Source organism: Fusarium vanettenii (assembly GCF_000151355.1).
Source record: "Fusarium vanettenii 77-13-4 chromosome 6 genomic scaffold NECHAsca_20_chr6_4_0, whole genome shotgun sequence".
Taxonomy (NCBI): Eukaryota; Fungi; Ascomycota; class Sordariomycetes; order Hypocreales; family Nectriaceae; genus Fusarium; species Fusarium vanettenii.
Genome location: NW_003315865.1, coordinates 801,316 through 826,969, shown reverse-complemented (window position 1 = coordinate 826,969; position 25,654 = coordinate 801,316). Strand labels below are relative to the sequence as shown.

At 51.5% G+C, this 25,654-nt stretch overlaps 12 protein-coding genes across 12 annotated transcripts; 6 read left to right on the top strand and 6 right to left on the bottom strand.

The window, feature by feature from the left end:
• Window positions 1-562: 562 nt before the first annotated feature.
• NECHADRAFT_81646 (uncharacterized protein) lies at window positions 563-2,588 on the top strand (the record flags this gene model as incomplete). The annotated part of the gene is made up of 2 exons (XM_003045121.1): window positions 563-1,337; window positions 1,450-2,588. 2 exons carry the CDS (start codon window positions 563-565, stop codon window positions 2,586-2,588), a joined length of 1,914 nt encoding a protein of 637 aa, XP_003045167.1.
• Window positions 2,589-3,160: 572 nt separating this feature from the next.
• On the top strand, window positions 3,161-3,916 carry NECHADRAFT_81645 (uncharacterized protein; the record flags this gene model as incomplete). Its single annotated transcript, XM_003045120.1, has 1 exon — window positions 3,161-3,916. One exon carries the CDS (start codon window positions 3,161-3,163, stop codon window positions 3,914-3,916), a length of 756 nt encoding a protein of 251 aa, XP_003045166.1.
• A 104-nt stretch (window positions 3,917-4,020) lies between these two features.
• Window positions 4,021-5,431, bottom strand: NECHADRAFT_81644 (uncharacterized protein; the record flags this gene model as incomplete). Its single annotated transcript, XM_003044706.1, has 3 exons — window positions 4,021-4,285; window positions 4,340-4,387; window positions 4,449-5,431. 3 exons carry the CDS (start codon window positions 5,429-5,431, stop codon window positions 4,021-4,023), a joined length of 1,296 nt encoding a protein of 431 aa, XP_003044752.1.
• Window positions 5,432-5,983: 552 nt separating this feature from the next.
• On the bottom strand, window positions 5,984-8,476 carry NECHADRAFT_81643 (uncharacterized protein; the record flags this gene model as incomplete). Its single annotated transcript, XM_003044705.1, has 13 exons — window positions 5,984-6,100; window positions 6,152-6,267; window positions 6,317-6,526; window positions 6,582-6,612; window positions 6,667-6,758; window positions 6,812-6,933; window positions 6,989-7,104; window positions 7,155-7,205; window positions 7,260-7,345; window positions 7,397-7,590; window positions 7,649-7,955; window positions 8,020-8,095; window positions 8,159-8,476. The coding sequence occupies 13 exons, from the start codon at window positions 8,474-8,476 to the stop codon at window positions 5,984-5,986; spliced, it is 1,836 nt and encodes a 611-aa protein (XP_003044751.1).
• A 504-nt stretch (window positions 8,477-8,980) lies between these two features.
• NECHADRAFT_81642 (uncharacterized protein) lies at window positions 8,981-10,290 on the top strand (the record flags this gene model as incomplete). Its single annotated transcript, XM_003045119.1, has 7 exons — window positions 8,981-9,037; window positions 9,098-9,294; window positions 9,352-9,459; window positions 9,529-9,586; window positions 9,619-9,720; window positions 9,776-10,104; window positions 10,164-10,290. 7 exons carry the CDS (start codon window positions 8,981-8,983, stop codon window positions 10,288-10,290), a joined length of 978 nt encoding a protein of 325 aa, XP_003045165.1.
• Window positions 10,291-10,317: 27 nt separating this feature from the next.
• NECHADRAFT_81641 (uncharacterized protein) lies at window positions 10,318-13,285 on the bottom strand (the record flags this gene model as incomplete). The annotated part of the gene is made up of 6 exons (XM_003044704.1): window positions 10,318-11,682; window positions 11,752-11,767; window positions 12,235-12,339; window positions 12,379-12,592; window positions 12,646-12,989; window positions 13,068-13,285. 6 exons carry the CDS (start codon window positions 13,283-13,285, stop codon window positions 10,318-10,320), a joined length of 2,262 nt encoding a protein of 753 aa, XP_003044750.1.
• Window positions 13,286-14,170: 885 nt separating this feature from the next.
• NECHADRAFT_44058 (uncharacterized protein) lies at window positions 14,171-16,157 on the top strand (the record flags this gene model as incomplete). Its single annotated transcript, XM_003045118.1, has 2 exons — window positions 14,171-14,628; window positions 14,681-16,157. The coding sequence occupies 2 exons, from the start codon at window positions 14,171-14,173 to the stop codon at window positions 16,155-16,157; spliced, it is 1,935 nt and encodes a 644-aa protein (XP_003045164.1).
• A 404-nt stretch (window positions 16,158-16,561) lies between these two features.
• Window positions 16,562-17,539, bottom strand: NECHADRAFT_81639 (uncharacterized protein; the record flags this gene model as incomplete). Its single annotated transcript, XM_003044703.1, has 1 exon — window positions 16,562-17,539. The coding sequence occupies one exon, from the start codon at window positions 17,537-17,539 to the stop codon at window positions 16,562-16,564; it is 978 nt and encodes a 325-aa protein (XP_003044749.1).
• A 1,107-nt stretch (window positions 17,540-18,646) lies between these two features.
• NECHADRAFT_70192 (uncharacterized protein) lies at window positions 18,647-20,072 on the top strand. The gene is made up of 3 exons (XM_003045117.1): window positions 18,647-18,979; window positions 19,032-19,758; window positions 19,809-20,072. Exons 1-3 carry the CDS (start codon window positions 18,668-18,670, stop codon window positions 19,970-19,972), a joined length of 1,203 nt encoding a protein of 400 aa, XP_003045163.1. The 5' UTR covers window positions 18,647-18,667; the 3' UTR covers window positions 19,973-20,072.
• A 102-nt stretch (window positions 20,073-20,174) lies between these two features.
• On the bottom strand, window positions 20,175-21,247 carry NECHADRAFT_81637 (uncharacterized protein; the record flags this gene model as incomplete). Its single annotated transcript, XM_003044702.1, has 4 exons — window positions 20,175-20,398; window positions 20,452-20,801; window positions 20,856-21,091; window positions 21,143-21,247. The coding sequence occupies 4 exons, from the start codon at window positions 21,245-21,247 to the stop codon at window positions 20,175-20,177; spliced, it is 915 nt and encodes a 304-aa protein (XP_003044748.1).
• A 1,072-nt stretch (window positions 21,248-22,319) lies between these two features.
• On the top strand, window positions 22,320-22,840 carry NECHADRAFT_81636 (uncharacterized protein; the record flags this gene model as incomplete). The annotated part of the gene is made up of 2 exons (XM_003045116.1): window positions 22,320-22,335; window positions 22,404-22,840. 2 exons carry the CDS (start codon window positions 22,320-22,322, stop codon window positions 22,838-22,840), a joined length of 453 nt encoding a protein of 150 aa, XP_003045162.1.
• Window positions 22,841-22,918: 78 nt separating this feature from the next.
• On the bottom strand, window positions 22,919-25,637 carry NECHADRAFT_70188 (uncharacterized protein; the record flags this gene model as incomplete). Its single annotated transcript, XM_003044701.1, has 1 exon — window positions 22,919-25,637. The coding sequence occupies one exon, from the start codon at window positions 25,635-25,637 to the stop codon at window positions 23,217-23,219; it is 2,421 nt and encodes an 806-aa protein (XP_003044747.1). The 3' UTR covers window positions 22,919-23,216.
• Window positions 25,638-25,654: the final 17 nt, after the last annotated feature.

The following is a 25,654-nucleotide window of genomic DNA, read 5'->3' as shown; positions in this document are numbered from 1 at the left end:
GGGATGGGCTATCTTGAGCTTCCTCAGGTAATAAGAAACAGGAAACAGCCTTATGAAGACTTCAGACAGGTATCGGCTTGCAAGGTGGGCAGTTTAGTCTTGGCATAGATACGGAGCATACGCGCCGGCCATTTCAGGTGACCCGTTGGGGGCGGGTGGCTTAGTTTCAAGTGCGAGCAGGATCTCTAGGCAGCACAAATCAGGCTGAGCAAAGAGGCCATTTGACTGGCCGAAATAGCCAAGCAGGACATTGGAGAGACCAAGTCGAAGCTCATTCGGCGGCAGTGAGATTCCTCCAACAGAGTTATTGGCTACAGAAGAGGCGAGTCTTGGCAGCGTCGTGGATGCGGTTATCTGCAGATCCCACCTTGCTAAGCCAGAGTGTCGGGGGCTGAGTAGGACTGCAGTGCAACCTTTTGGTACTAAGAAAAGAATGAAGGATGCGGTGCATTCACAGCCTGATTTTATGCTTAGCCATAAAACTAGGTCATCTCCAAAAGCCCATGGTCCCTCCTTGTCTTGAGGCCCTGCCTCGAAAAACCATATTCACAAAGCCGTCTACATGTCGCAGTCATACCAATCCCGATACCTGCAACATGGCCAGCACAATGGCGCACCATCTGCAGATTCCGCAATCGATCTTGATCCTTCTAGCATCAGCCTAGTTTCGCGACCATCAACCGCCAACGGCGAAGACTTTCCTCTGCGACCTGTATCTCGCGCAAGCACAGTACGCTCCCGTGTCGACAATACCTCGAGAGTTTCCCAAGATGCACCATCTACCGAGTATCACCCTTTGGAACCACCGACCGAGCAAGAAGGTCAGGTCATCAAGGCGTTCGACTGGTGGTGGTGGTGGGATATTGGAGCCGCTGCCGTGAGCGTCATCTGTCTCGGCCTCATCGTCGGAGTCTTGGTCGAGGCAAACGGCAAACCGCGAGATGATTGGCCCCTAGCCATACAGCCCAACTCCATCATCGCTGTGCTGACAACCGTGGGTAAATCAGCCTTGCTGGTGCCTATCGCAAGCTGTTTGAGCCAGCTGAAATGGAGACTCATCTATACACGAGCCAGTCCGATATCTTATCTACAGGCGTTTGACGATGCGAGCCGAGGACCTTGGGGCTCCTTCATGATGTTCTGGACGCTTCCACTACAGTCAAAGCTAGGTTGTGCTCTTGCGCTCATAACTATTCTATCCCTGGGAATAGACCCAAGTGCGCAACAGATTCTAGACTTTCCCATCCGGGAGAGAAGGTTGGACAATGTGACAGCAGAGATGGGCGTGGCCCAAAATTACTCTTCAAAGAGCTTCCTGCAGCGAGAGGGCGCGAGCTGTAAGTTGTTCCTCCTTACGCCTTGACAAAAGACCATGCTGACAGCGACACATAGCGCAGATTTGGAACCTCAACGGGGACCTCCCGGCAATACAGATATCTATACTTACAGCCCTTGCCGGGGAACCTTTCCAGCCAAACTTTAAATGTCCACCGCCAGCAACTCGTTGCGAATGGCCCGAGTTCTCGACCCTCGGGGTTTGCAGTACCCTCCACGACGTGACCGACAAAGCCACGAGGGAATGTGAGGAATCGGAAACCAACTCTTACTTCCAGCAGTGCAATTACACTATTCCACTACTCAAACAGAGTGAACTCGAAAAGGAAAAAGACGAGAAACCATCGTTGCGATACCTCAACAACGACGCATACAAGAACCATGAAGACACACAGATCTTGCACACCGAATTTAAGTCAATGTCGATGGATGGATGGCTCGGCCAACTTCTCGTCATTCGGCACGAGAACGGGTCATGGATCAGTACAGGAAAGGGAAAGTCGAGACCACCAGACGCAGAAGTCTTTGTTGCAGATTTCAAATGGTGTAAACGAGTTTTCAAGGATGTCAAGTCATCAAACGAAGCGATCGATTCCAAGTCTGAGAAATCAACCGATACGATGCTCAAGTACATCGAGCAACCCAAGCTATCTGAAGACGTCCGCATAAACTATGTCATCTTGGGAACACCAGACGGCGACGAAACCTTCTGGGTAGCTTCTACACTTGAGGGAAGACTTCCATACTATTTGGAGCACCTCTTGACCGTCACCATGACGGAGCAAGCGAATGGAAGTCCTCGATCACAGGTCGATCTCACGACTCCACTGAATGCAGGGTTTATCCTTAAGCTGGCCGACATGGAGAAATTGACCAGTGACATCGCGTCAACACTCACAAATCAGCTCCGGAGTAGCAGCCCGGGAGACAACAAGGACGCCGAGATGGTGAAAGGAACTGCATACATCAGGGAGCCTGTTATAGTGGTACGTTGGGTGTGGCTGATCCTCCCAGCGGCAGCAACGTTTTTGATGGTTATCTTGTTAGTTTGGAACATTTTGCTGGTGAAAGGGGTGCCACTGCTGAAGGCGTCTGTTCTGCCGTATCTGTTCTATCCTCTGCGGGGATGGAAAGAGGAGGAGCTTAGGATTGCCGGGGTTCAGACCGTCGAGAAGCTAGATGTGCTTGCGACCAGAATGCAGGGGAAGATGGAGGTAAATGAGGGAGGCTATGGGATATACAGGATGAAATAGCCATGCGATGTATATGAATGTGGGATTGAAGAGGAGAGATTGACTGCCACCTGAAGATGACGAAAAAGTGCATGATCCAGTATCAATAAAGAGGAATCGCCGAGGCTAGGCATACTCATAAATTCAGCCCTAGCATTGTGTCAGGATTATCCTATGATGTCAATAACATGCCTGACAGTCGACCAACAACATGGAGATCTTTCAGCTGGCGTGGGGAATCAAGTTTTGTAGTCCAGTGACGTGTGGCGATACAAGTCGCAGCCAATGAATAACCCAGTCATTTGCTTCCTCCGTCGATCCTACTCTTATGGAGGTGGCTGCTGAGTGGCTAAGCAATTCAATTTCATTCGCTGGTAGCATCCTTCAGAGATATTATTTTGAACAATATCAAGCCATTACTCGAGAGATGTTGTCCACGCATGGTGATGAGTGTGGAGCCGAGAATGCAGAGCTCGTATAAGTCTATAACATGACGCCACTCTGTGTATGTATATATACTTGACATATTCTACTGTAGCTCCCTCATCTCTCTAGTCCTACTAATTGAACCGTCACGGATTAAAACCTACACAATGAAGTCCATCATCGGGGTTGCTCTCCTCTCTCTTTTTCCTACCGGGGCCTTGTGCCTCTCCAAGCGCTCCTGCACATCCTTCGAACCCCAAGGACAGTACGGGAACAAAGGGTACACCATGCCCTCACCGAGGACATTTCGCACATCGGAATACATCAACTGTACCACGGAGCTAGCTCGCAAAGAGGGAAATAATGAAGTCTGTGAGGTTGACCGATACACCATGGGCCTCACACTCAACTCGACCGTCAACGTCTCCGTCTCGGACATCCAACCGGTTCTAGACGCAGTGAAGGAAGCCGCAGCGTCGGATACGAGAGCCAAGATCAACCTGAACGAGACCGTCTTGACACCATACAGGGTCACAAAGCCAGGCATCCCGGCAGGTGAGGCAGGGTACTTGGCCTTTACGCCCATCATGCGATGCTGGGAGGGTTTGCTAGGAGACTGCTCCGACGACGATGAGAAGCTGAACGGGACTACAATTGAGGCTTGCGGATATGAATACGAGGACCATCGTGCAATCGGCCCTGACCAGCTGATTGTTGGTAAGGAGAATGTTGTTCAAAGTAACTCGGACGAATTGAAGGGAAAGCCGCAGCCCACATGGGAAGAAGTTCAGGAGAAGGCTGAGAAGAATAAGGACGACGATAAAGATAACTCGGCTTCTTCTCTGATGGGGAATGTCCTGGGATCTGGAATCTGGGGCTGTGTTGTCTGGACTGTGATTGGAACTTTGTGGGGGCTCATGTGAGGTTAGTGACAGGAACAATACCCTTTCCCAGAGTCATACGAATATGCATAAGCACATGATTATTTCACAAGCAAGGCCTCGTGTGTTTGAATATATGCTAGAGTTTATGAAGCTGCATGTATCTGAATATCGGCATACAACTCGGGGAACTGTTCAAAGAAACCCTGCCCAATCGTCCAGGAGCTAAGATCGCCCATGCACTGTTTGAAATGAGGTGATAGGTGGAACTGGCCAGTTTCGGAGTTTTGCATGTAGGTATCGCGAAAGTCAAAAGGCCAGAGGATTTTGAAGTTGGATAGGAACAGGTACCAGAAGAGATTCGCGCAGTATTGATGTTGGAAGAAGACGAATCGTTCCCGTAGTCCTGGCCTGCATAACAAGTGAGTATGGGAGGGTTAGTCTGTCTTGGGAAGTTACTCTTACCAGGCGAAGAAGTCGATGGCGCGTGAATGTGGCAGAGTTTGAGATGGCCTTGAAGTGGGATTAGTTGGCCATTTTTGGTGGTTTCTTTCAGGGGGGTTGTGCGACCTACCTTGCCCGTAACCATCTTGGCAAGGAAGCCTGTCTCTTTGAACTGTGGCCCCTTGAGTGCTCAATCATCCAAGAAATCAGGATCAAGATTGCCAGCCTTTCAGTTGGTTGGCATTTGTGCCAGAACATATCATCCACCTTTCGGAGCCCGTACCAAGACTCTATCATGATGCCTCTACTCTCAACGCTCTCCCATCCTTCTGTTATGGCGCGGATGACTACATCCTCGCCATTTGAATTTTCCATCGTCGGTTCCTGTCGAGTGTCCCAACATGACCGTGTCAGAGCCTCATTGGCCGCTCGCCAAAGGTTGGTGTCTTCAGAAGTGGCGCAGGAACATTCCGGAGTGGACGGTGGAACAATTACGTCTTCTCGAGGTGACATGTCCCAAGGAAGGGTATCGAGCAGTGTTGGCACAAGGACCATCTCTTGGGAAGAATATGGATCGCCCGAAAAGTCGTCAGAGATGTCGCCATTGCCAAGTCCCGTGCCAGAAGCGGGGAGACCAAGTTCGCTGTCCAGCCATAACTGCGGATCGAGCAAGTCCATAAAGGTATCGGCAGGTGGGATTGACGGTGCTTGAGTATCCGGGAACGACACTGTTTCCGCAGCATCATGGTTCTGCGCCGGCAACGCTGGAATGTCCTCGACCGCTGAAGAGGAAACGTCTCGGTCCGCTCCTCCCGTAGCATCTTGGATGTGGCTCCGTATGACGAAGGATAGAGACTCCATGGCGCTCAGAAGTTTGTCCCTCTCGCTCGTCACTTGCGACAAATGATTCATCAGCGACAAGATACGAGAGTCCGTGTCGCCCTGCTTTAGGTGTGCTACGACGGCTTCGAGATGCGTGATTCGATTCTTGGTTCGTTCACGGGCCATGCGCTGCGCCTTGCGGTCGAGCTCTCGCTTCTTGAGACGGCGGTCCTTGACGGCATCTTCAGACATGTCGCTTGTCGAGGCCTTGTTCTTCTTGGCTGATCCCATCCTTGCGGTCACGGTCTTTGACTTTACGGGTTGAAGGAAGAAGGGAACGTCAAACGAATGATCAACGCAGTAGAGAAGTATCTGTCGAAATATATGCGGTCGGTAGCCCCGGAAAGACGGGGATTTACGATGCCGAAACGCGGGGAAGCCGACGATCCGGTCCGGATCCCCGGATTTGTCTTTACCATTCCGGGTCTAAGCTTCCTCCTCATCTGGATCGACGAGTGACGAGAGAAAAGTGCCTCGGAAGTAGAGAGCGGGGTTGCCACTGATGCTCTCTACTGATAGGACATGCATGTTTCCTTGGTCACTTTCTCAAGGGACAATACATGATAGGTTCGAGTGATGGAACTTCGAGTAGGCCGAAACTGACCATATATGTTGCCTATATAGCCTGATACATAACAAACGACGTTGAAAATAATCCCAGTCAAAGACTAAGCCAGTCTCCAGAAGCAATCTTGCATCCTGCTGCCCATTCTTCCATCATTGCCTGCTCACCCAGAGTGGAGAAAGGCAACATGAGTCCTCTCTGAGGTATCTCTCGAGAACTTATTCATAAAACCGAGGATCAAGAGCGTCTTTGTTAATGTAGGGTGAACGGTCTGCGTCAGGATCGGTGCTTAGATCGACGGCTGAGTAGCCGTATCCCATGTATTGGAATCGGTTCTAACCGGCACTTGTTAGCTCAGTCCTCAAAAAAAGACAAGATCTACCTACCGGACCGTGGTATTTGATCTCCATGTCTTCCCAACGGGGTTGCTCCAAAGCGACCCGGTAATGAAGGGCGCTTCCAGGCCAGATAGCATCAACGCGTCCGGTCTTTCTGTTCTTGTCTGTCTCTTGTTAGCCGTGTATGTGACGGCTTTTCCCTTCAGTACTTACACCAGGCGTTGCAGTCTTCCTCCCAAACAGTGCCTTTGAACCAGCTCTGGGTATGCTCGTTGAACTCATCAGTGACATCTTGCTTGGGCACAAAATATTTGATGTTGTCAATCTGCATCTTGGTGATAACCTTGAGGGTATAGGACACGAGAGCTTCCAGTTCACCCGTGATGCTTCCACTTTCAACCGGAGAGTTTGGACCAAGGTACACTGTTTCTCATGATCAACAAGATGATGCTTAGCTCATCTAGAACAGTCCACTTACTCAAGTAATTCGGAATTCCTGGTGCCATTACCTGGAAAACGGGTTCTTGATTAGCAATGTCCTATCACTTGGAGGACAGACTTACGCCAAGGTAGCTTGCAGGAATCTCTTCCCACTCCTTGCGTAGATCAATGCCACCCAATCCGATGAGTGGGAACGGAGGTCGGTATGATACGTCTATACCGACAAGGTTAGTAAATCAAGCTGCGTAGATGAGGTGCAACCCCTACCAAACCCAGTTGCGCAGACAATAGTGTCGCAAACAGTCTTGACACCGTCATCACCAATGACTCCATCCTCGACGACCTTTGCCACACCGCAAAAGTGCATGTCAACGTTGGGCTTCTGAATACTGCATCGGCCACGTCAATGAATAGAAGGGTTTGGCTCGGGCGACCTTTACTCACGCCAGCATGTAGGGATCTCCCGGGGCAATTCGACGACATCCAACACTGAAGCTGGGAATGATGTTTTCAAAAATTCTGTCGTCTTTGATCCACTCCCGTGTTCGCTTTATGATTTGCTGAAAAGTCTCGTTAGACATACCGGTGAATGTTTGGGTCCTAGGCCTACCTCTCGAGCTTGATGATGGAGGGGGTTGTGCTTGACCATAAGATGATGCAGCTGATTGTGTCAGCTCAGTTTCTCTTTCTGGAATAGGCAGTCATATGTCCATACCATCATCAGCGTGTTCTCATTGGCCTTGGAATGCTTCACCATCGCCTTGTGATCCTTCCGGAATACATCTCTCTCCGCCTCAGTGTCTTGTTGAGGCGTCAGCAGTTGTCAGAAAGCAGCAATGTCGAGTTACTCACACTTGTAGCCTTGTGGTCTCGTCTCACCCTTGATTTCGTCAGGCTGGGCGAAGAACCAAGGAGGAGTGCGGACAAAGACGTCCAGTTTCTTGGCATGTGGCTGCATGCCTGGAACGACTTGGACGCTGCTGGCCCCAGAGCCGATGACTAGGATGTTCTCCTTTGCCCACTTATCCTTGGTGTAGTCCTCCCACCTGGCATTTATTTAGTTTAGGTTCTTCTGTCAAGCTTTAACCAGGAAGCGACTCTTACTGGGCTCTGTCAGCTGAGTGAATAACTCGACCCTTGAAGGTATCCAAGCCAGGGATCTTGGGTAGCTCCCATCGATCGAGAATGCCAACGGCACCAAGAAGTAGATCACAATCATCATTTATGATCCTCTTGGTGCCATCGACTCGCGTCTGTTCAATCTTTAGCTGCCATGTGCCGCTCTCTTCGTCGAAACGAGCCTCGATGACCCTTGAATTAAAGGTGATGTATTTTCTCAGATCAAGCTTGTCGACGACATTGTTAATGTATCGCCGTAGGTACTCGGAGGAGGAGTAAAAGTCTTCCCAGTCTGAATGTGCGGTGTCAGCATCGTTTTGCAGGTCGCTTAGGTTGTTGGACGTCGCTTTGCTTACCAGGGGAAATGGCAAAATTGAACTGATATGTGCACGTTGGAGAGTCACAGCCAGCCATAGGATATCGATTCTGATACTGCACACAAGACATCAGTCAGTATTAAGATCTTTTCCCATGCCACAGCCGTGAAATTCTCACCCAAGTTCCTCCAACCTCCGGGTTCTTCTCATAAATGACGTGCTCTACGTTGGGGGTAAACTTCTCGATGTTGTAGGCCAGCATGATGCCGCATAGTCCGGCACCGACGGTCACGACCTTGAGTCGTCGATTCTGAGGCTCCCCTATAGGTACAAAGGGAATGTGGTAGCCAGACTTGGGATTGTTGTGAAAGTCTGCATGCAACCTCTCGGTATATAGGTTTCCCGGTCGTGTCGCGGCCTTGGGGTCTGAGAAGAACTCGAGACCTGGAATGAGAAATGGCGACGCATTGCTATCTGATCCGTTGAGAGTAGCCATATTGTTTTGGTAGTACTTGCGATTGGTGTGCTGAGTAGAAGGTGCTTGAGTAGTTGCAAAGGCCTATACACTCCGAGAGACCTCGATGCCGCGCAGGGTTTATGATCTAAAAGAAAATTCCATAAATGATTGACACCAAGATGGTATTCTTTCCGTTCGGTCCGCGTTTATGTGTGGCGTTTACGCCTCAGCCCCGGATCAGCGAAGCCATCTGCAAGTTGACACATGAATTTCTGACTCGAGCTTGTCCGAACAACCACCTCGACCAGAACCTGATTCAGATAAAACGATGTCGATGCTGAATATGAATTCACCCGAACTGACTCTTTTGTTGGCATTTTATTCGGAAGCGGACCGAGTGAGTTGTGGCGTCAGTGACCCGGTGTCTCATGCAGCGTTGTGCTCTCGCCGGACCAGGTCCTTCTATAAGTAGCCACACACCAGAAAGCTACCCTCATTCGCACCCTGCCGTCAAAAAAACATTTGAGATAAAAACCACATGCAATGACTTCCTCAATTCGCAAACCAGGCCTTACCGAAATCAGCCCGGAATGGACTGAGGTTTGTGTTGTCCTCGTCAACTCCACCCGTGCTTGAACAAAGGCTCACGGAACACTGTAGTTCGCAAAGTATGTCCAAGTACCTGCACTAATAGGTGACCCCGTGGAGCTTCGTCAGATGAAGTTTCCGAGAGATGAAAGCCCTCCTGTCGGATTCTCCATCAAACAGATTCCTGTGCCGGGTTATCAAGGATGGATGAACCAGGCTCGAATCTACACACCAAACGTTCAGCACACAGCCCGAGCCGTCGTTATCTAGTAAGACATCAACGCGCTCCTTGCATGGACTGCCTTTTGCTAAAAGATGCCGCGTAGTGTACATGGCGGGGGTTGGACTGTTGGCGACCTAGACACTGAAGACGCTGTCTGTCGTACCATGTGCAAGTCCAGTGGAGTAGTCGTTGTAAGTTTGGATTATCGAAAGTAAGCAAAACAAGTCTTTTCTATTCCATTGATAGATATATCTGCTGTGATACTTTGCTAACTTCTTAGGGCACCTGAAAATCCCTTTCCGATCGGCCTCGAAGATGTCTGGGCTGGAGTGCTTTGGGTGAGTTTCTTGCTACCACAGACAGGTCAAAGATGAAGAAAAGTACTAAGGGCAAGGTTTTTGACAACGTTGGATCCTTAGGAGGTAATCCAGCAAAAGTTATTCTTGGTGGCCTCAGCGCTGGAGGGAACATTGTAAGCTTCCCATCATATGCTTCTCTACTGGCCATGACTGCTAAGCACCCTCCAGACAGCTGTCCTTGCTCAACGTGCCCGACACACAAAACAAGTCTCGTTCTGCGGCCAGATCTTGAGGATCCCTTTGGTCGTGCATCCCAAAGCACATCCTGCGGAGCTCGACTTCTCCAGCTATGAGGAGAATGCAGACGCCCCAATTCTTCCATCTGCATCTGTCACACAGTTCCTTGGGTACTACAACGCACCACCCGAAGACACCCGAGTCTCTCCTCTTTTGGCAACAGATCTGTCTGGGCTGCCTCGCACGTATATACAAATCGCTGGAGCTGACCCCCTGCGGGATGATGGATTTGCCTACGCTGAGAAATTGCAGCAAGCTGGGTGCGCAACCCTCTCGAATATTTTCCTTTCCGGCAGCTGTGCTAACTCGTTTCTCCTAGTGTTCCTGTTAGAGTCAATGTTTATCCTGGCTTGCCCCATGGTTTTATGATGTTGCCGCTGGCTACTTCACACCGAAGTGATGAGAACTTGATCAAGGCCATTGAATGGATGGTTGAGGAGGAGTAAGAATGATCAAATCGCGTTAATTTTCCCTTATGCAGCCATTGCATAACACCCTGTCATCGTCCATACAGTCCAGTAGTCCTCTCCTGAATTCGTCTTGAGCATGTCAGTAACATCTTTCGCTACCCGTATGTTCCCCTTCTCAGCCATGTAGTCTATTGAATTGCAGATCCATTCTTTCATGTGGCTGTCTGTTGAAAGCTGGGCAGCGAGGTAGAGCGGTGCCAGCAGAGTCCTGCACTGTAGCTTCTGCATCGGTGAGAAAGGCTCTGCGTTATCTGGTCTGGCCCCTGGAAGGATGAACTGGGGCACCGTGTGGCAGATTCGCCGAGAAATGCGGTTGATGGTTTCGGAAGCACCAGCTTCGGAACGGGGATTATTATCTCTGATGATTTTCATCATCTCCAGACGCATTGCCCTCAAAGCGTTCCAAATCTGTGTTGCATATTGGTTCGGGTAGACGTCGTACTGTCCGTCGAGAAGCCTTGGCCCATGGTTGACGGTCGCCAGGACAGGTACGGGCTTCCAGAACTCGGGTAGTTTATCCTCCAAGCTTGCTAGATTTCGATCAATCTCCTTTGCCTTCTTATAAACCCCAGTCCCGCTGCCACGCTTGTGATGGATATCGGCCCTCAAGTCCACGATTTCACATACTATCTCCATAAAGTCCCATTTACTATCCGCATTGAACATGTCAAGCTCTCTGCGTAACGATAGCAAGGACTCTGGAATGAAGACCTTTGCAGCTCCGCAACTTATCATTAGTGTTATCACCACATTTCTGGCAAGTTGACTAGCGATTAGGCTGGAGAAGTTCAAGGATCCACGCGCTGCGACTAGCGACATTGCTCCTTGGATATGGCTCATCCACGAAGGCGGTATGTGAGCTTCGCGGCTAGAGAACTTTTCGTACAAGTCAAGGAGCAAGATGGCTTGCAGAGTCTCGTCACTCTTCAGTGCCTTAGGGTCTCGCAAAGCTTGACCCAGGTTCTGGATGGCTGCCAAGTACCTCTTGTTTGCCAAGCTCATGACTTCTTGACTCTCGAATTGAACAGCGGTAAAGGCCAGGCTGGCTGCGCCGACACTGCACGCGAGGTGCCCGATGGCTGGAGCCTGGTTATAGAGGGGGATGAGAGGGGCACAGCTCTGTGAAAGTCCTGTGACATACTGAGAGAAGAAGATTTCTCGACAGCGTGTCTCCATGTCCAAGTTCAGGTCCCATATTGGCAAGGGAAAACCAGATACTTCAGCAAGATAATATCCCGAACGGGCCAAGACCTTGCGCTTGGCTGCATCCGTCTCGTCGCGGAAGGCCAAGTCTTGGGGATTCCGGTATCCTTGACACACGATTTTGGCTCTCTGGCACTGGCCGCAGCTTTCTAGCCTCAAGTCGCACTGTAATTTCTCCATCAGCGAATTTTGGACAAGTTCGGATGTGGGAGGCAAGGGTAGGCCATGTCATACCCGAAGCTTCCGCTTCCTGCATGGAAGACAGTCCTTCGAAGGCCGACCTTTGTTGACCATGGGTGGTGTCTAGCTCGGGTTCTTTGATCTTGGCGTGGTTTGCTCCTAGTGAATAAAAGAGCATCAGACGAAAGATGGAGGTGGCCAAGGTGAAATGAAGAAGCTGATAGGTAGTTAAGTGATGAGTTGAATTGGAGGAGAGACCGTGACTCTAGAAAGTTGACAGAAAAGGAAAGTCATCCGGAGTTTAGAGCGGCCTATTCCGTGAGCGTAAAGTGGTTTGTCGGCTGGAATGCTACCTAGGGAGAAGAAACTCGGCTGACTTTAAATCAGCAAGGGCCCCCTATTTGCCATTGCCTCCTGGAGACTGGAAATAAGGTGACAACTCCGGATGGCTAGCCCGATTAGCTTAGTGCAAAGATCAGGTCAATCGTCGTTTCCCCACCTTTCTACTCCGGGGGAACACATCATTGCACAACGCACCATTTGCCTATTCTCCCATCCACAAGCTTTCGAAATTGGTTGGCAGCCAGGTCACTACCGCTTAAGACGACAAAATAGAGTCGAACTATGATGGAGTCGTAGTTACTACTGTATGTCTACAGACTATAGTAACACCTTTATTACAGCTCAAAGTGAGTGAGTAGATGGCCAGACAAGACCTCAAACTGTTCCCGGCGCTGCTGGATGGCACCCAGGAATGATTCTTCGGATCCAATGGCACCAACAATGATATGATCAATTCCTGAGACAATCTGCGGCCACGTCTTTTCAAGGAACACCGCCACGGGTATTCCCATGGCCCGACCTTTTTCGGCGCCCATGTAGTCATGAAGCTCGGCTGGGGGACATGTCAATCCACCATATCACACAAGTCTGGAAGCTTCAACTTACTCTGGACGACGGGGGGCCACAGTTCAATAATCTTGGTGTTGGATCCCGCGTTCTGGCGGCGTAGGCAGGTAACATAAGCTGTCAATGCCGCCTTTGACGCAGAGTATGCCGGCATTGTCGCAGCTGGGATCTGGGCAAGCAGAGTTCCCGTGATAATAAGCGCGTTCGGGGCCGACTTCTTCTTAAGGTGCGCGAGGAACTTGACCGAGAGATCTACGAGCCTATTGAAGTTGGTGCTCATCTCGTCGTGGAAGGCATCGAGGTCAACTTCCTCCGGCCTCGATAGACGGATCTGGCTTTGAATGCCCGAGTTCAGAAAGACGCAATCAAGGTCGGGGTATGTGCTGACAATCCTTTCAAGAGGCGTTGGGTTAGGGAAACGCTTCAATAGATTCTGGACTTTGGGAAGGGAGCCTGCTTACTTCTCTACAAAGGCATCGAGGCCAGCCCTGTCTGTAACATCGTACTTGACACCACTTGCCTTGTCAGGGCCGTGCTTCTGGACGAAAGCGTCAAGTCGATCCTGACGGCGGCCGACAGCGATGACTTTGGCACCCTGGAGGATGAACTTGTCAGCCAGTGCTGCACCGATTCCGGATGTAGCGCCGACGAGAAGGACGTGTTTGTAGGGAGAAGACATGACTGTAATCGGGAAGATGGCAAGATGATTTGATGGTTTGGCTCTGCGATTTATGGGATGTGAGAGTAGCTGGCGAGAGCAGTCAAGTAAATGGCGATCATGGCCGTTTTGTAGGTCGGCCTTGTAGCTTGTTCTGCAACAAAACCCGAGTTACTATCTTCCAAGAGATCCCATGAAACTACGGAAGGCTTTCCTTTTCCCCTTAGTTTGGTAGAAAGCGGAAACTCACTGGAGGACCGCGGGGGAACTGTCACTGTACGACCAGCCTCAAGCTCAAGCCTTCTCCACCCACCCAGAGAACCGGATGGCTAGCTACATCGGGTATCGCCGTATCGGGGACGGCAGGGACTGCGTGCGGCATCGATGCAATGATCAAAGACTCACAACCGAGGCATCGGCACTTCCAACACTGCAACGTCACTATTGGTTAATAGAGGCATTAGGTACTGTCCCTGTTATTTCTCGGAGTTTACGTGTGTCTGCCCGAAAGATACGGTAGACGTCGTCTCTCGGAGTTCGCTACTTTCCCGTGGCCGTGGCTAGGAGAGAGGATGTTGTAAGCTCCGTGGTTCCGTGAAAACACAACGCGACGGCGACTCGGAACGCCGAAGCAGCTGTCCTTTTGATGAGAAAGAAAAATGTACAAGGCAATGTGACCATATAATAAAGTTTCAAGTCATATATACATCCTCAGCTTAAATAGTCCTCCTCCTGAGCTCCCTCTGGCCCTGAGAACTGCGATTCATTCACCATCACTCCCATCTTTGACAATCTTCTTACACTCAAAATCCGGTACTGTTTCAATTCACCATGCGCTTCTCATCTGCCAAGATGGTTGCCTTCCGCCTTGGGAGCATCATGGCTGCCGCAAGTACTGTGTTGGCTATGAAGACACCCCCATCCGCCGCTGACACTTACGACTATATCGTGGTTGGTAGTGGTCCCGGGGGCGGCCCCCTCGCCAGCAACCTTGCCCGAGCCGGTTTCAAGACCCTACTTCTTGAAGCCGGTGATGACGAGAGCGCTGACCCCAACTCTCAGGTCCTCGCATGGGGTCGGGCCATTGGGATAGCCGAAAACCTCAGCTGGTCATTCTGGGTCCGTCATTACGACGACGACGAGCTCACCAAGAAGTACCAGCATCTTGTCTGGAGACTTCCCAACGGGGACTTGTGGGTTGGTCCTGGGTCTACTACTCCCCCAGGTGCCGAGATGGTCGGTATCCAGTATCCCCGTGGCGCTACTCTCGGGGGCTCGTCGATTGTCAACTCCGGTCTGACTGTGCTCCCAAGCGACAGCGACTGGAAATACATCGAGAAGCTCACTGGTGACACTTCCTGGAAGTAAGTAGTGTGAACTACGTCTTTTACCTATGTTGCCGCTAATGCCACACAGCCCTCATCACATGAGGAGCTTGTTTGTCAAGTTAGAGCGTAACCTCTACCTTCCCCGGGGAACACCAGGACACGGCTTCGATGGCTATCTCGAAACAAACATGGGCAATGGAAGCATCTTTCTCGCTTCGCCCCAGGCAACTGAGATCTTCGGGGCTATGGCTGTCGAGGCGGGTCAGAACCCCAAAGACCTGCCAAAGCTTCTGGGAACTGATCCCAACCAGCTGAGCCCCGATATAGATCATAAGACCGGCCTTTCCGGCTTGTCCTTCCACGCCAATTCTACCTGGGGCCGTTACAGTGCAAGGGAGCGGGTGCTAGACACTATCCGAACTGTCGACAAGAAAGGCAAGAGAAAGTACCACCTCGACCTGAGACTCAACTCGTACGCTACCAAGGTTCTTTTCAACAAGCCCAAAACGAGATCGATACCTCGGGCTATCGGTATCGAGTACATGGAAGGCAAGAGCATTTACCAAGGCGATCTCCGCTACAGCTCGTCCAATAATGCAACCATCCGTCAAGTCTACGCAACACGTGAAGTAATCCTTAGCGGCGGTTCTTTCAGCACGCCTCAGCTCCTATTGCTTAGCGGTGTCGGACCTGCGGCGGACCTCAAGGCACTGAAAATCCCGGTTGTGGTTGATCTCCCTGGCGTTGGCCGCAATATGCAGGATCACAACGAGATAGCAGTCATTGGGGAAGCAGCACAAAACATTAACTTTGATGCCGCTCCTGGATTCCCTCGGTCTCGTTGCACATGGGGAGCTCCTAACGATCCTTGCTACGCCCTCTTCCTCCAGGGAACCGGTCCATACACTGAACCTGGCCTCAACTCGGACCTTACCTTCATCAAGACAAACTACACCACAACAGGGGAGCGCGACGTCGCCATCTTCTCGGGCCCCTTTGGCTTCCGCGGTATGTGGCCTGCTACTCCAGGCCAGTCGTGGCTGGACCCTCACAACACCTGGGGCATTCACGGCGTCCACATGCATGGCAAGAACCGCGCGGGCTATCTCAAGCTCTTGTCCAGCGATCCTACAGCCTTGCCAGAAATCAATTTCCGCCACTTCTCCAGCCACAGCACAGGAGAGGACCTGGAGGCAATGAAGGAGTTTGTCGCTTGGGGCCGCCGTGCCTTCGGCCGCGTTACGGCGCCCGTTGCTCCCATCAACATCACCTGGCCTCCTTGTTCCGGCGTAGTCTTGGCTAATGGCGGTTGCTCCGATGCTACCAATGATGAAGATTTTATCCGGCAGAATACTTTCGGTCACCATGTCACGGCCACATGCTCTATCGGTTCGGACAGCAATAAAAATGCTGTTTTGGACTCCAAGTTCCGTGTCCGTGGTGTTTCTGGTCTGCGTGTTGTCGATGCCAGTGCATTCCCCAGATCGCCTGGAGCCTTTCCCATTCTTGCCACTTACATGTTGAGCGAAAAGGCTGCGGAAACCATCCTCAGGCATGCAGTATAAAGTTCTTACGTCTACTACCATGGATTCTTTGTAGGGTTTGTTGTATCTGATCAGCTCTGCTTGTCAAGTTTCTGTAGGTGGTGAATGGTTTTGGTTGGCACTGAAGGACAATGATTCACTCTACGCTTGTAATGTGACATAGAGGAATGTTACAGTTTCCTTGTGCTAGGACCTAACAAATGGACTCTATGCATTGGTGCCTTTGCCCTTAGCAGCGTGAATGACCAAATTTCTTCTGTACTTACTAAAACGTATCTTCTGCCTTAGCCATTCGCATAGTGGTTCATTGTGTTCCATATCCTTCAACTGTTGACGAGGAACTCACCGTTAGGCCTATATGTGCAAATATGAGAACCAGTGAGACTAGATCGTCCAAGAGCAAACTGGAGACTCTCTTATTATAACTATTCGACCACTTTGCTTGGATCTACCCAGCGTCTTCCCTTGACCCCCCCTTTAGCTAAAGCATCAATACTGGCTGGTATTTCAGAGAACGGCACCTCCACCAGCATCGGATCTATCAGTCCCTCTTTCAAGAGCTTCAACACTTGAGCCAAGTCGTCAACACTCGCTCCCAGGGAACCGACGAGTGTCACCGTACGCAACACCAGCAGCTCGGTTGGCACCTCTACCTTCTTAGCGGCCAATCCAACCAACACTACTTTTCCTCCTTCCTTGACTGCCTTCAGGGCATTTTGAGTTGTGTTTCCAGTCCCGGCAAAGTCAACGATGGCATCAAAAGCCACGTCGCTAGCCAGATCCAAGCTCTCGAAGCATCCGCTGGCACCAAGACGTGTCGCCTCTTCGAATTTATCCTTATCGATGTCGAAGCCATACATCGCGGCTCCTTGAAGAGCTCCGAACGCAAGACCCGACATCCCCAAGCCACCGAGGCCGACCACGCCAATAATCATGCCAGGCTTTGCTGCAGCCTCTGCTACCACAGCGTGATACGAAGTGGACAACGCATCAGTAGCCACGGCAGCCTGGGCGAAGGTAACGCCTCCTGGAATGTGCATGAGGCGGCGTGCGGGAGCCACAGCATACTGGGCATAGCCACCGTCGAAGCCTAGTCCAATGCCTAGCGACCAGTCGCGCTCTTCGACTGGGTGGCACACTTGAGACACTGCAACTCTGTCTCCCAAGTTGAAGCCAGTAACTCCAGGCCCGATCTCGGTGATGATACCCGCGACTTCATGCCCGAGAGTAATTGGCTTCTTGGTGAGCCAGGCGTCGCTCGAGCCGGATACGATGTGGCAGTCGGAGTGGCACATGCCTGCGGCCTTGACTTGGAGCTGGACTCGCCCGTTTCCGGGTTCAGACTTGGGAATGTCTCGAAGTTCTAGCCCCTTCTGGGAGTTTTCATACTGAAATGCCTTCATCTTCTTATGCTGGTTGAGACAAATGAATTGGAAATTCAAGGGCGAGGGTAGGGATGGCTTGGATGGAATCAAGAAGCGATACAAGGTGGAGGCTAGAAAGCCGAACAAAACGGCATTTTCTTGAATTAAATATAGTCTTCAAAATACCTCGGAACCATCGGGATCAGAGAAATTTAACTTGATGAGCTTGTCCTGTTTGGTGGTCTCTAGAGGTTTAATGCTTTACTTGAGTCAGGAAATTCTGACACGCATCTTGGAAAGCGAAAGCGAGGAGTGTGCCCTGCTACGCTTTGAGCAATTGTTAGCTTAGTCCATCTCGCCAAATGACAAGAATATGTCCCATGTATTATAAAAGTCACAAATTAATTAGGGATAGACTAGATCGTTCTGCATCATTGACCTATCCATTGGTCTAGGTTAGCAACGGTCCTAGTAGTCGGCTTTGGAGTCATTATCAAGGAGCGGGGGTTTTACATAAAACCCCCGAGATTCGGTCCCAAGAGCGCGGCACCGACTATCATAGGCTAAATCGACTATAGTGGACTTGCATAGAGTCAATTGACACTACCAAGACTCTTGTCGAATGCCCAGAGACGATCTTGGCTCAAATTACAGGGTAACATGGCCATAGCCGAGGTCGCAACCCTCATCCAAGACTCACGGCCCGGCGGTCTCGAAACACTTCTCGGCAGTCTCCAGCATGCAAATGACGCCATGATGAGCAGATTCCACATGGAGCAAGCCCCCTAGAGCTTATCAATCGGCTGCGAGACTCGACTGCGACACACAAGCGCACCAGGAACGCGCAATTGGCGCCGTTATGCTCCGGTTGTCAGATTACCTAGTGTGCTCGTCGCGGATAACGTCATGGCGAATTGGCCCGTTTCATTGGTCGCGGGGGTTTCGAGTGGTGGTGGTTGAGTGCCACTCCGTGATATCGACCGCCGAGCACGCAATCCGTAGATCGACCAACCTCTCACCCCGGCGAAGGCGTAATACTTGGGGTGCGGGGCCGACAACGGATGCCCGACCTGGAGGTATAAAGGGATCTTGCAGGTGCAACTGCCGGAAACTCAATTGACTTGCAGATAAACTCTTCATCTACATCATCTTTGTCTCAGCTTCGCAATGGCTCCCGGTGCTCTTATCGACGACGCCTCTCAGGCTCCCCTTCCTCAGGTTAAGAATGCCGATGCTCCGCGGTCAATCTTTCCTGACGGCATTCGGACTTCGGGCCAGCATCCTCCTCTCTACGATGTCCTGAAGCCCTACTCAGAGTTCCCCAAGGAAGTCTCTGGCCCCACGCTCTGGAAGAAGGAGGACTACGAGAACCATCCCGAGCGATGGACGCACCCCTTCACCGATGAGGAGGTCCAGGAGCTTAGCGATACTGCCGATAGGTTCATTGCCAGTGGCACTCCTCTCACCGGTATCTCCAAGGTATGACAGCTCTGCTGTTGTGTTCTCCTCTGACAGCCACTAACATCATCAGTCCAACTTTCCCCTCCCCAAGCTCGGCAAGGTTCTCGAGACACTGCGGGAAGACCTCCTCGACGGAAAGGGCTTCATTCTGTTCAAGCGTTTCCCCGCTGCTGTATGGGGGCCTCACAAGAACGCCGTCGCCTACATGGGTCTTGGAACCTACATCGGCTACTTTGTCTCCCAGAACGGCTTGGGTCATGTGCTCGGCCACGTCAAGGATGTCGGCGATGATGCTACCCAGATCGACAAGGTGCGCATCTACCGAACTGCAGCCCGTCAGTTCTTCCACGCAGACGACTCCGATATTGTTGGTCTTCTCTGCGTGCACCGTGCCCAGGAGGGCGGCGAGAGCGACATTGTCAGCATCCACAACGTGTGGAACACTCTTCAGCGGGAGCACCCCGACGTAGCTGAGCTCCTCACCAAGCCTGTGTGGTACTTTGACCGCAAGGGTGAGACTTCTGAAGGTCAGGAGGAGTGGCTGCGCCAGCCCATTTTTTACATTGAGAATGGTGGCAAGGGTCGTGTGTACTGCAAGTGGGATCCTTACTTTGTGCGATCTCTCTCGCGTTTCTCCGACAAGGGTCTCATCCCTGCTCTGAGCGAGGAGCAGAAGCGTGCCATCACTATCCTGGAGGAGACCTGCCAGAGGCTAGCTCTGCACATGGTCCTCGAGGTTGGTGACATTCAGTTCGTGAGCAACACTCACCTGCTTCACGCCAGAACCGCATACAGGGGTAAGTTGACCATTCATAAATTTTCAAATTCGTACTCTAACATGCTCTAGACTTTGCTCCTCCCGCCCCCCGAAGACACCTCCTCCGTCTCTGGCTATCGACACCCGAGACCGAGGGTGGCTGGGCTCTGCCATTCCACGACAGCAAGGAGAAGAAGCGAGGAGGCATCCAGGTGAACAACAACGCTCCCAGGTGCCCCCTGGATGCCGAGTAAAAACATTTGTCCATTTTTAGCGGTTATGACTTGATTTAATGAACTACCGAGGTAGAATAAAAGAATACCATTGAGCTCGGGGATGAACCCTGAGCGTACTAAGATCTATTTTTGTTTCTGGGGCCAAGCTTTCACTGATTTGATTCGAGCTGCCATTCCATAGAGCCCCTAATTTCCAGCCCAAGCCGTAGTCAAGAGTTCCTCAGCCGTCATTGGGTGTAACCCAGCCAGAAAACTTGTCATTAATGCGGTTGTCGTCCGGCAGGCGGAAGGTCCCTGAGATGGTCATCTTGCCGAACAAAGATGCCATCTGCTTTGCCTCATCTTCAGAGGCCCAACCGCCACCTCCATAACCAACCTGAAGAAGTGTCGCTTCGTTCTTCTCAAGAGCCTCTAAGCTATCGTATTTGACATCGAATTTACAACCTGTCGTATTTCTATTGTTAGTATATAAACTCTTGGGCTTCACGGTGTAGTACCTTGGATCCTCTCAGCGATAGCTAGGAGCTGGTGGAAAGTTAGGTCAAACCCGGAGAGGATGCTGGTCTCAGACCATTTGTCTGATGACTCTAGCATCCGAACGACAAATTTGGCAACATCCACAGAGTATGTCAGGCTCAGCAAATCGTCCCCTGTTCCGGGAATGGCGGCTCGTTTGTTGGCAATATCTATGGCCCAAGTATAAGTCCATAGGTTACTTGGAATATGGGGTAGGCCCCAATAGTCCATAAAGAACCCATTCGCGGATCGTGTGAACTGAAGGTTTGACCTCCGAAGCGCATCAACACTCTCCATTGCAAATCTCACACTAGGTTCATCCTCGACACCGCTATTCTTTCATGTAAGTGACTGTTTGGGATAAGGTAGCTGGCATGGTGCATACTCTGGAGAGTTGGCAAAGGCGAACTCACTGGGGATGAACCGCTTTGTTGTTGTCTTGGACGCGTCAGCGGCTTCAATGAGCCTCAGCTGTGCGTTGCTCGCAGCTTCGTCCTGCAGGTTGATGGTGGAGACGACAGCTTCGACCTTATTCTCCTCGAGACACCGAGTCAGTGACGTAGTGTCATTGTAGTCTACCTTGATAACCCGAGCAGTACCGGGAGCTTGGTTCTCGGGAACCTAGGAGAGAGTAAGGGTTATGTGTGCATAGGCGGATCGAGACCTACGTACTGTTCGGCTCAGGACGAAGACGGTATGGTCCTTGCTGAACTCGAGCTGGCTGACCATTGTCTTGCCAACTCCACCAATGCCGCCAGCGACTGCACCAACAGCCATGATGGAGGCGTTCTTGGGCAAGAGATGATGGTGAAACGGGATGGTTGCGGGTAGCAAAGTGTGAACAAAGCGTAGGAAACGGGGTCTTATAATGCTGGCCATAGACCACCGAGTCAAAGAGACTCGAGTTTCGGCACCATTGCGGCCCTACATATCCTATAAGTAGACTTGAATCGTGCGGGCTCTGGGATCATCTAGCATAAGTATGAGCCCATTAGATGGCCGATTCATAGCTGGGGAATGCTCAGGGAAGACCTTCCACGCGGCATCACCCACAGCATAAACCATTCCTATTTAGCGTTATTAACTTACGCAGATGGTCAAATTTGGTAAAGTTTCGGCGACATGGCACAACTCAGGAAGTTTTTCCCCGCACTATACGAGGCTTGCGCAGAAGATAGTCCGTAACTGGGTCCAGCGCGCCCCGTGGAGTCCGGGGGTCCGAGTACATGGCACTTGAGTCAGTTATTGGGGCCAATTATAAATTTCCAATATCGAGTTTCCTCAGGTTCGCCCTCATAATCTGCCTATAACCTAGAGTCTTGCCATGGGTAGTAAACCAACTATGCAGTAGACCACAACTCACAAAGAGGCTGTTCTTGTATACCAGTAAACTCACCAAGCTGCGAATACAATGCTCATGTCAAGAACCTCCTATCAAGATTTCGTTCACCGTTGGCTCATAAGGTAAACCGTTTACAACGTGAAACTTGGTGATGCTCAACTCTAGTCTCAGCATTCCATCAGCACTCCATTTGGAACAAGTCCTTGTATAATCCGACTTTTACGGGGCGCGAGCTGTGTGTACTTGGCGGACATGGACTTCACGGGATCCGTCGGCCTACATGCTGGGCAGATTGTGGAGGGAGTGATAGTTCCGGAGGGACTTAAGAACGGTGATAGAGAGGCGGTTTAAGCAGGTTACATAGCCTTCAGCTAGCTAGATGAAAATAGAAAGGGTTCTTGGTTTAAAGATCCTGTGATATCGATGCGTATACATAATCTGCTGCGAGTCCTTTACTAACATCAGGCCCAGCACCTCCTCAACTATACTCCCCCCTTCTTAATCAACATGCAGACTACGCCAAGTACAGAGACGCCTACGCTAACCCTAAGGGTGCTGGAGATGCCTGGCCAATTACCCAGGACATCATAGATCAGGAGGACCTGCGTGGTAAATGGACTGATAAGATCGTCATGATCACGGGCACCTCGGCGGGCATTGGAGTCGAGACTGCTCGTACCATCGCCACTACCGGAGCTAGGATATATCTCCCCGTTCGCAGCCCTAGCAAGATCCAGGAAGCTCTGCGTGATCTCATCGAAACTGGTCAGGTCACGCTGCTTGAACTGGATCTCAACTCCCTTGATAGCGTACGCAAGGCCGCCGCCACATTCTTGAGCATGGAAAAAGCAGCTACCGCGAAGGACCTCGAAGGTAGAGGCGGGTTGTATCTGGAAAATCTAGCTCCCTCTGAGCCTGCCAAGCTTGATGCTATCGCAGAGAAGCCAGGCTACGCTCCTTGGGCTTTTGACGAGGAAAATGAAAAGAAGCTATGGGATCTGTCCTTGCAGCTGGTTGGCCTAGCTTAGTAGATGCGTATGGGGGTTGGAAGCACAAAGAATTTCTCATGTTGGGGTTTGAATCAGTATCTACTTCGGTCATTTCAAAGTCTAGCTAGGTCGGGTCGTTACGAATAAGCAGGTGATCAACCAACACCTCTTACTTCAATACTTCAATTCGCTCACTAACTACCTATCTAACCGTCTAGGATTACACTTTTTGGCCAACAGTAAACTGAAGCCTCCCCCGTGTTGGTTCTAATCATCTATCGACGTGTCTAGATCTAGAAGCTCAAAAGACCAAGCCTGCCTACCTCTAGAGAAAAACTTCTAGTACGCAAAATTGCAACAACTAAGCACAATTCCTCTGAGCGCAGCTCAAATACAAATCCCGCAACTAACCTCCTTACTTTCTCTCTCCTTGAACAATCATGGCCACGTAAGCAGAAACCAAGCCAAGGATAGCCAGGACGAACATCATGAACCGGCTCCAGTCCAAGTCCTCAAACCAAGTCTCGGCGGTAGGAGGAACTAAGCTAAGAGGGAACGAAGGAGGGAACACCTCCCGTCGTCTCTGGATCCTCGCCAGTCTATGCTTGAGCGGGTTCTCGATTTCCACAACGACGGCATGTTGCTGGTCATCGCCGCTGTGCGACGGGTGACGCACATAGAGAGTCTGGCGCTCACGGTCTAGTGTCCATTCGGCGTTGGTGGCGTGAATACGCAGCTCGTGCGTGGCGTAGTGATACCTCGGGATGAAGATTTCGGTAAGACGGGACTTTTCGCCCGGCGACTGCTTCTCGTTGCCTTTGCTTGTCCATTTGTACTCGAACCGAAGGGAATGGTGCTCCCAATCGGAATACACTGGGGTTCCTGCAGTCTTTACTGCATAAGGTCGGATAATGACATCGAGGACTCGACCTCCAGCAAAGAGTTCGTCGTCCTCGTGGAGATAGTTGCGGTAGTCGGAACGGATAGGACCTCCCTCAACAATGTCATCGCTGTTCATGACAGAGAAATCTTCCTTGTTCCATCCATCTCCGTACTCGACACGGTTGTGGGGGTTGTAGTTCCATAGTGTGTATCCAATGCCATTATCCTCCATGGCAGAGATGAGACCGTTCATCAAGTCCCGCTGCTTATCGTAGCACCCGGTTCGGAATGCCTCTCCCCCGTTGATGTCATAGGAGATACCAATCTCACCGATCAGCATTGGCACCTTGCCAAGCGAGTCGCGGCCGTACTTGACGACGTTACCAATCTGCTTCTTGTAGTTCTTGCGCAGGCCCTTGGGGCCAAAGTACATGGCCTTGAGGACAAACATGCCCCTCGACAGGCCCTGGACGTTGACGCTCATCCATGAGTGATACTTGTTGAACAGGACGTTGAGGTCGTAAAAGTGAGGTGCATATACGAAGTTGGCCGGGCGCGGTGTCGTTAGGACAGTGTCCTCGGCGTATTTCTGCTTGCGCCAATTGGGCGCGATCTCTTGCGTAGGCCACGGAGGCATAAACTCATTGGGGATTGGCTCGACGAAGCTGAATTGACCAACATTCTTGCGCGACATTCGCTTGGAAAACTTCTCGAGGAAAGGACCATAGCAGTCGCGATACCACTCAATCGGAGTGCCCTCGCGACCAGGGCGATGATCAACTTCAAAGTAATCGTCGTCGAGCACCTTGGGCTTGTTCTTTTTCTCATCCCATTCCCATACTCCATGTGCGCGCCATACACACTGTCCCAATCCACGTCCATGACCGATAGGCTCTCCATTGTCGAGAGAGAGCCACGCTGAGCGACCCTTGGGATCGACGAGAGATTTGTGGGAGACGCGGGTCGGCCAAGGCCAGGATTTGACGTAGTAATCGACCTTTTGGGCATATCCGCTTCCGAGAGCGAGCGATTGGGCAAGCGACGGGCAGTGTCCAATGTGCAGGTCAGTGTCGTAGTTCCAAAAGTGAAAGTGGTGCAGGTTAATGAGGCCGCGGTGAGGCTCGTTCATAGGCTCAAAGCCAATGCAAGCCTCCAGGTCGCCCACCTCATCTGCGAGTCGTCCAAAGGCCTCAATGAATGCGTCCTGCAGGAAGGTCTGGACCGGGACTTGATTGCTTGGATCGTCCCCTCCAGCGACGGTGCGTCGGCACTTGAGGTTCGGGGCCAGCGCATCACCCGCCCAGAAGAGGGTGGCCATGGTGGAGGCAGCGAGCTTCTGGTAACCCGAGGGCCATAAGAAAGGACCGCCTGGCTCTTTGGGATTGGGAGGTTCGCTGGCCCTCTTCTTTTCATCCTGGCCGTGGACGTAGGCAATACCCGTGTCGGTGAATGCCTCAACGTCGAGCCCGACAGTCTCAAAGGTCCAGCCTGGCGCACCACTGCCTCCGCTGAATCGGCTCCAAACATCCTGGTGGGCGCAAACAAAACACTTGATGCCATACTGCGGCATCAACTCGATAAGCTGTCGCAAATAACCAATGTACTCGAGGTCAAGGTCAATCTCTGGATCAGGTCCGGCGTGTCCGAGCGACTCCCAGGTGACGAGCAGTCGCACAAGCGGACACCCCCATTCGCGCAGACGGCGAAAGTGCAGCGGGGCCTCCTCCAGGGGAAACGGCCTGCCGACAAAGGTGACGGTGCGATGCTCGTAGAAGCGCTCGGTGAGGTGAGACAGGCCATTGGGCTCGGTGGGCAATTTGCTGGCTCCAGACACGTTGAGGCCGCGCAGCGAGAGGATGCGACCGTGGGCGTCGACAAAGTGGGAGCCCTCGATGCGAATTGGGCCGCCCAACGCAGCCTCCGAGAGGTCGGCCGCTGCGTGTAGCTCGACCATTGTCGCCTTTTCTTGTT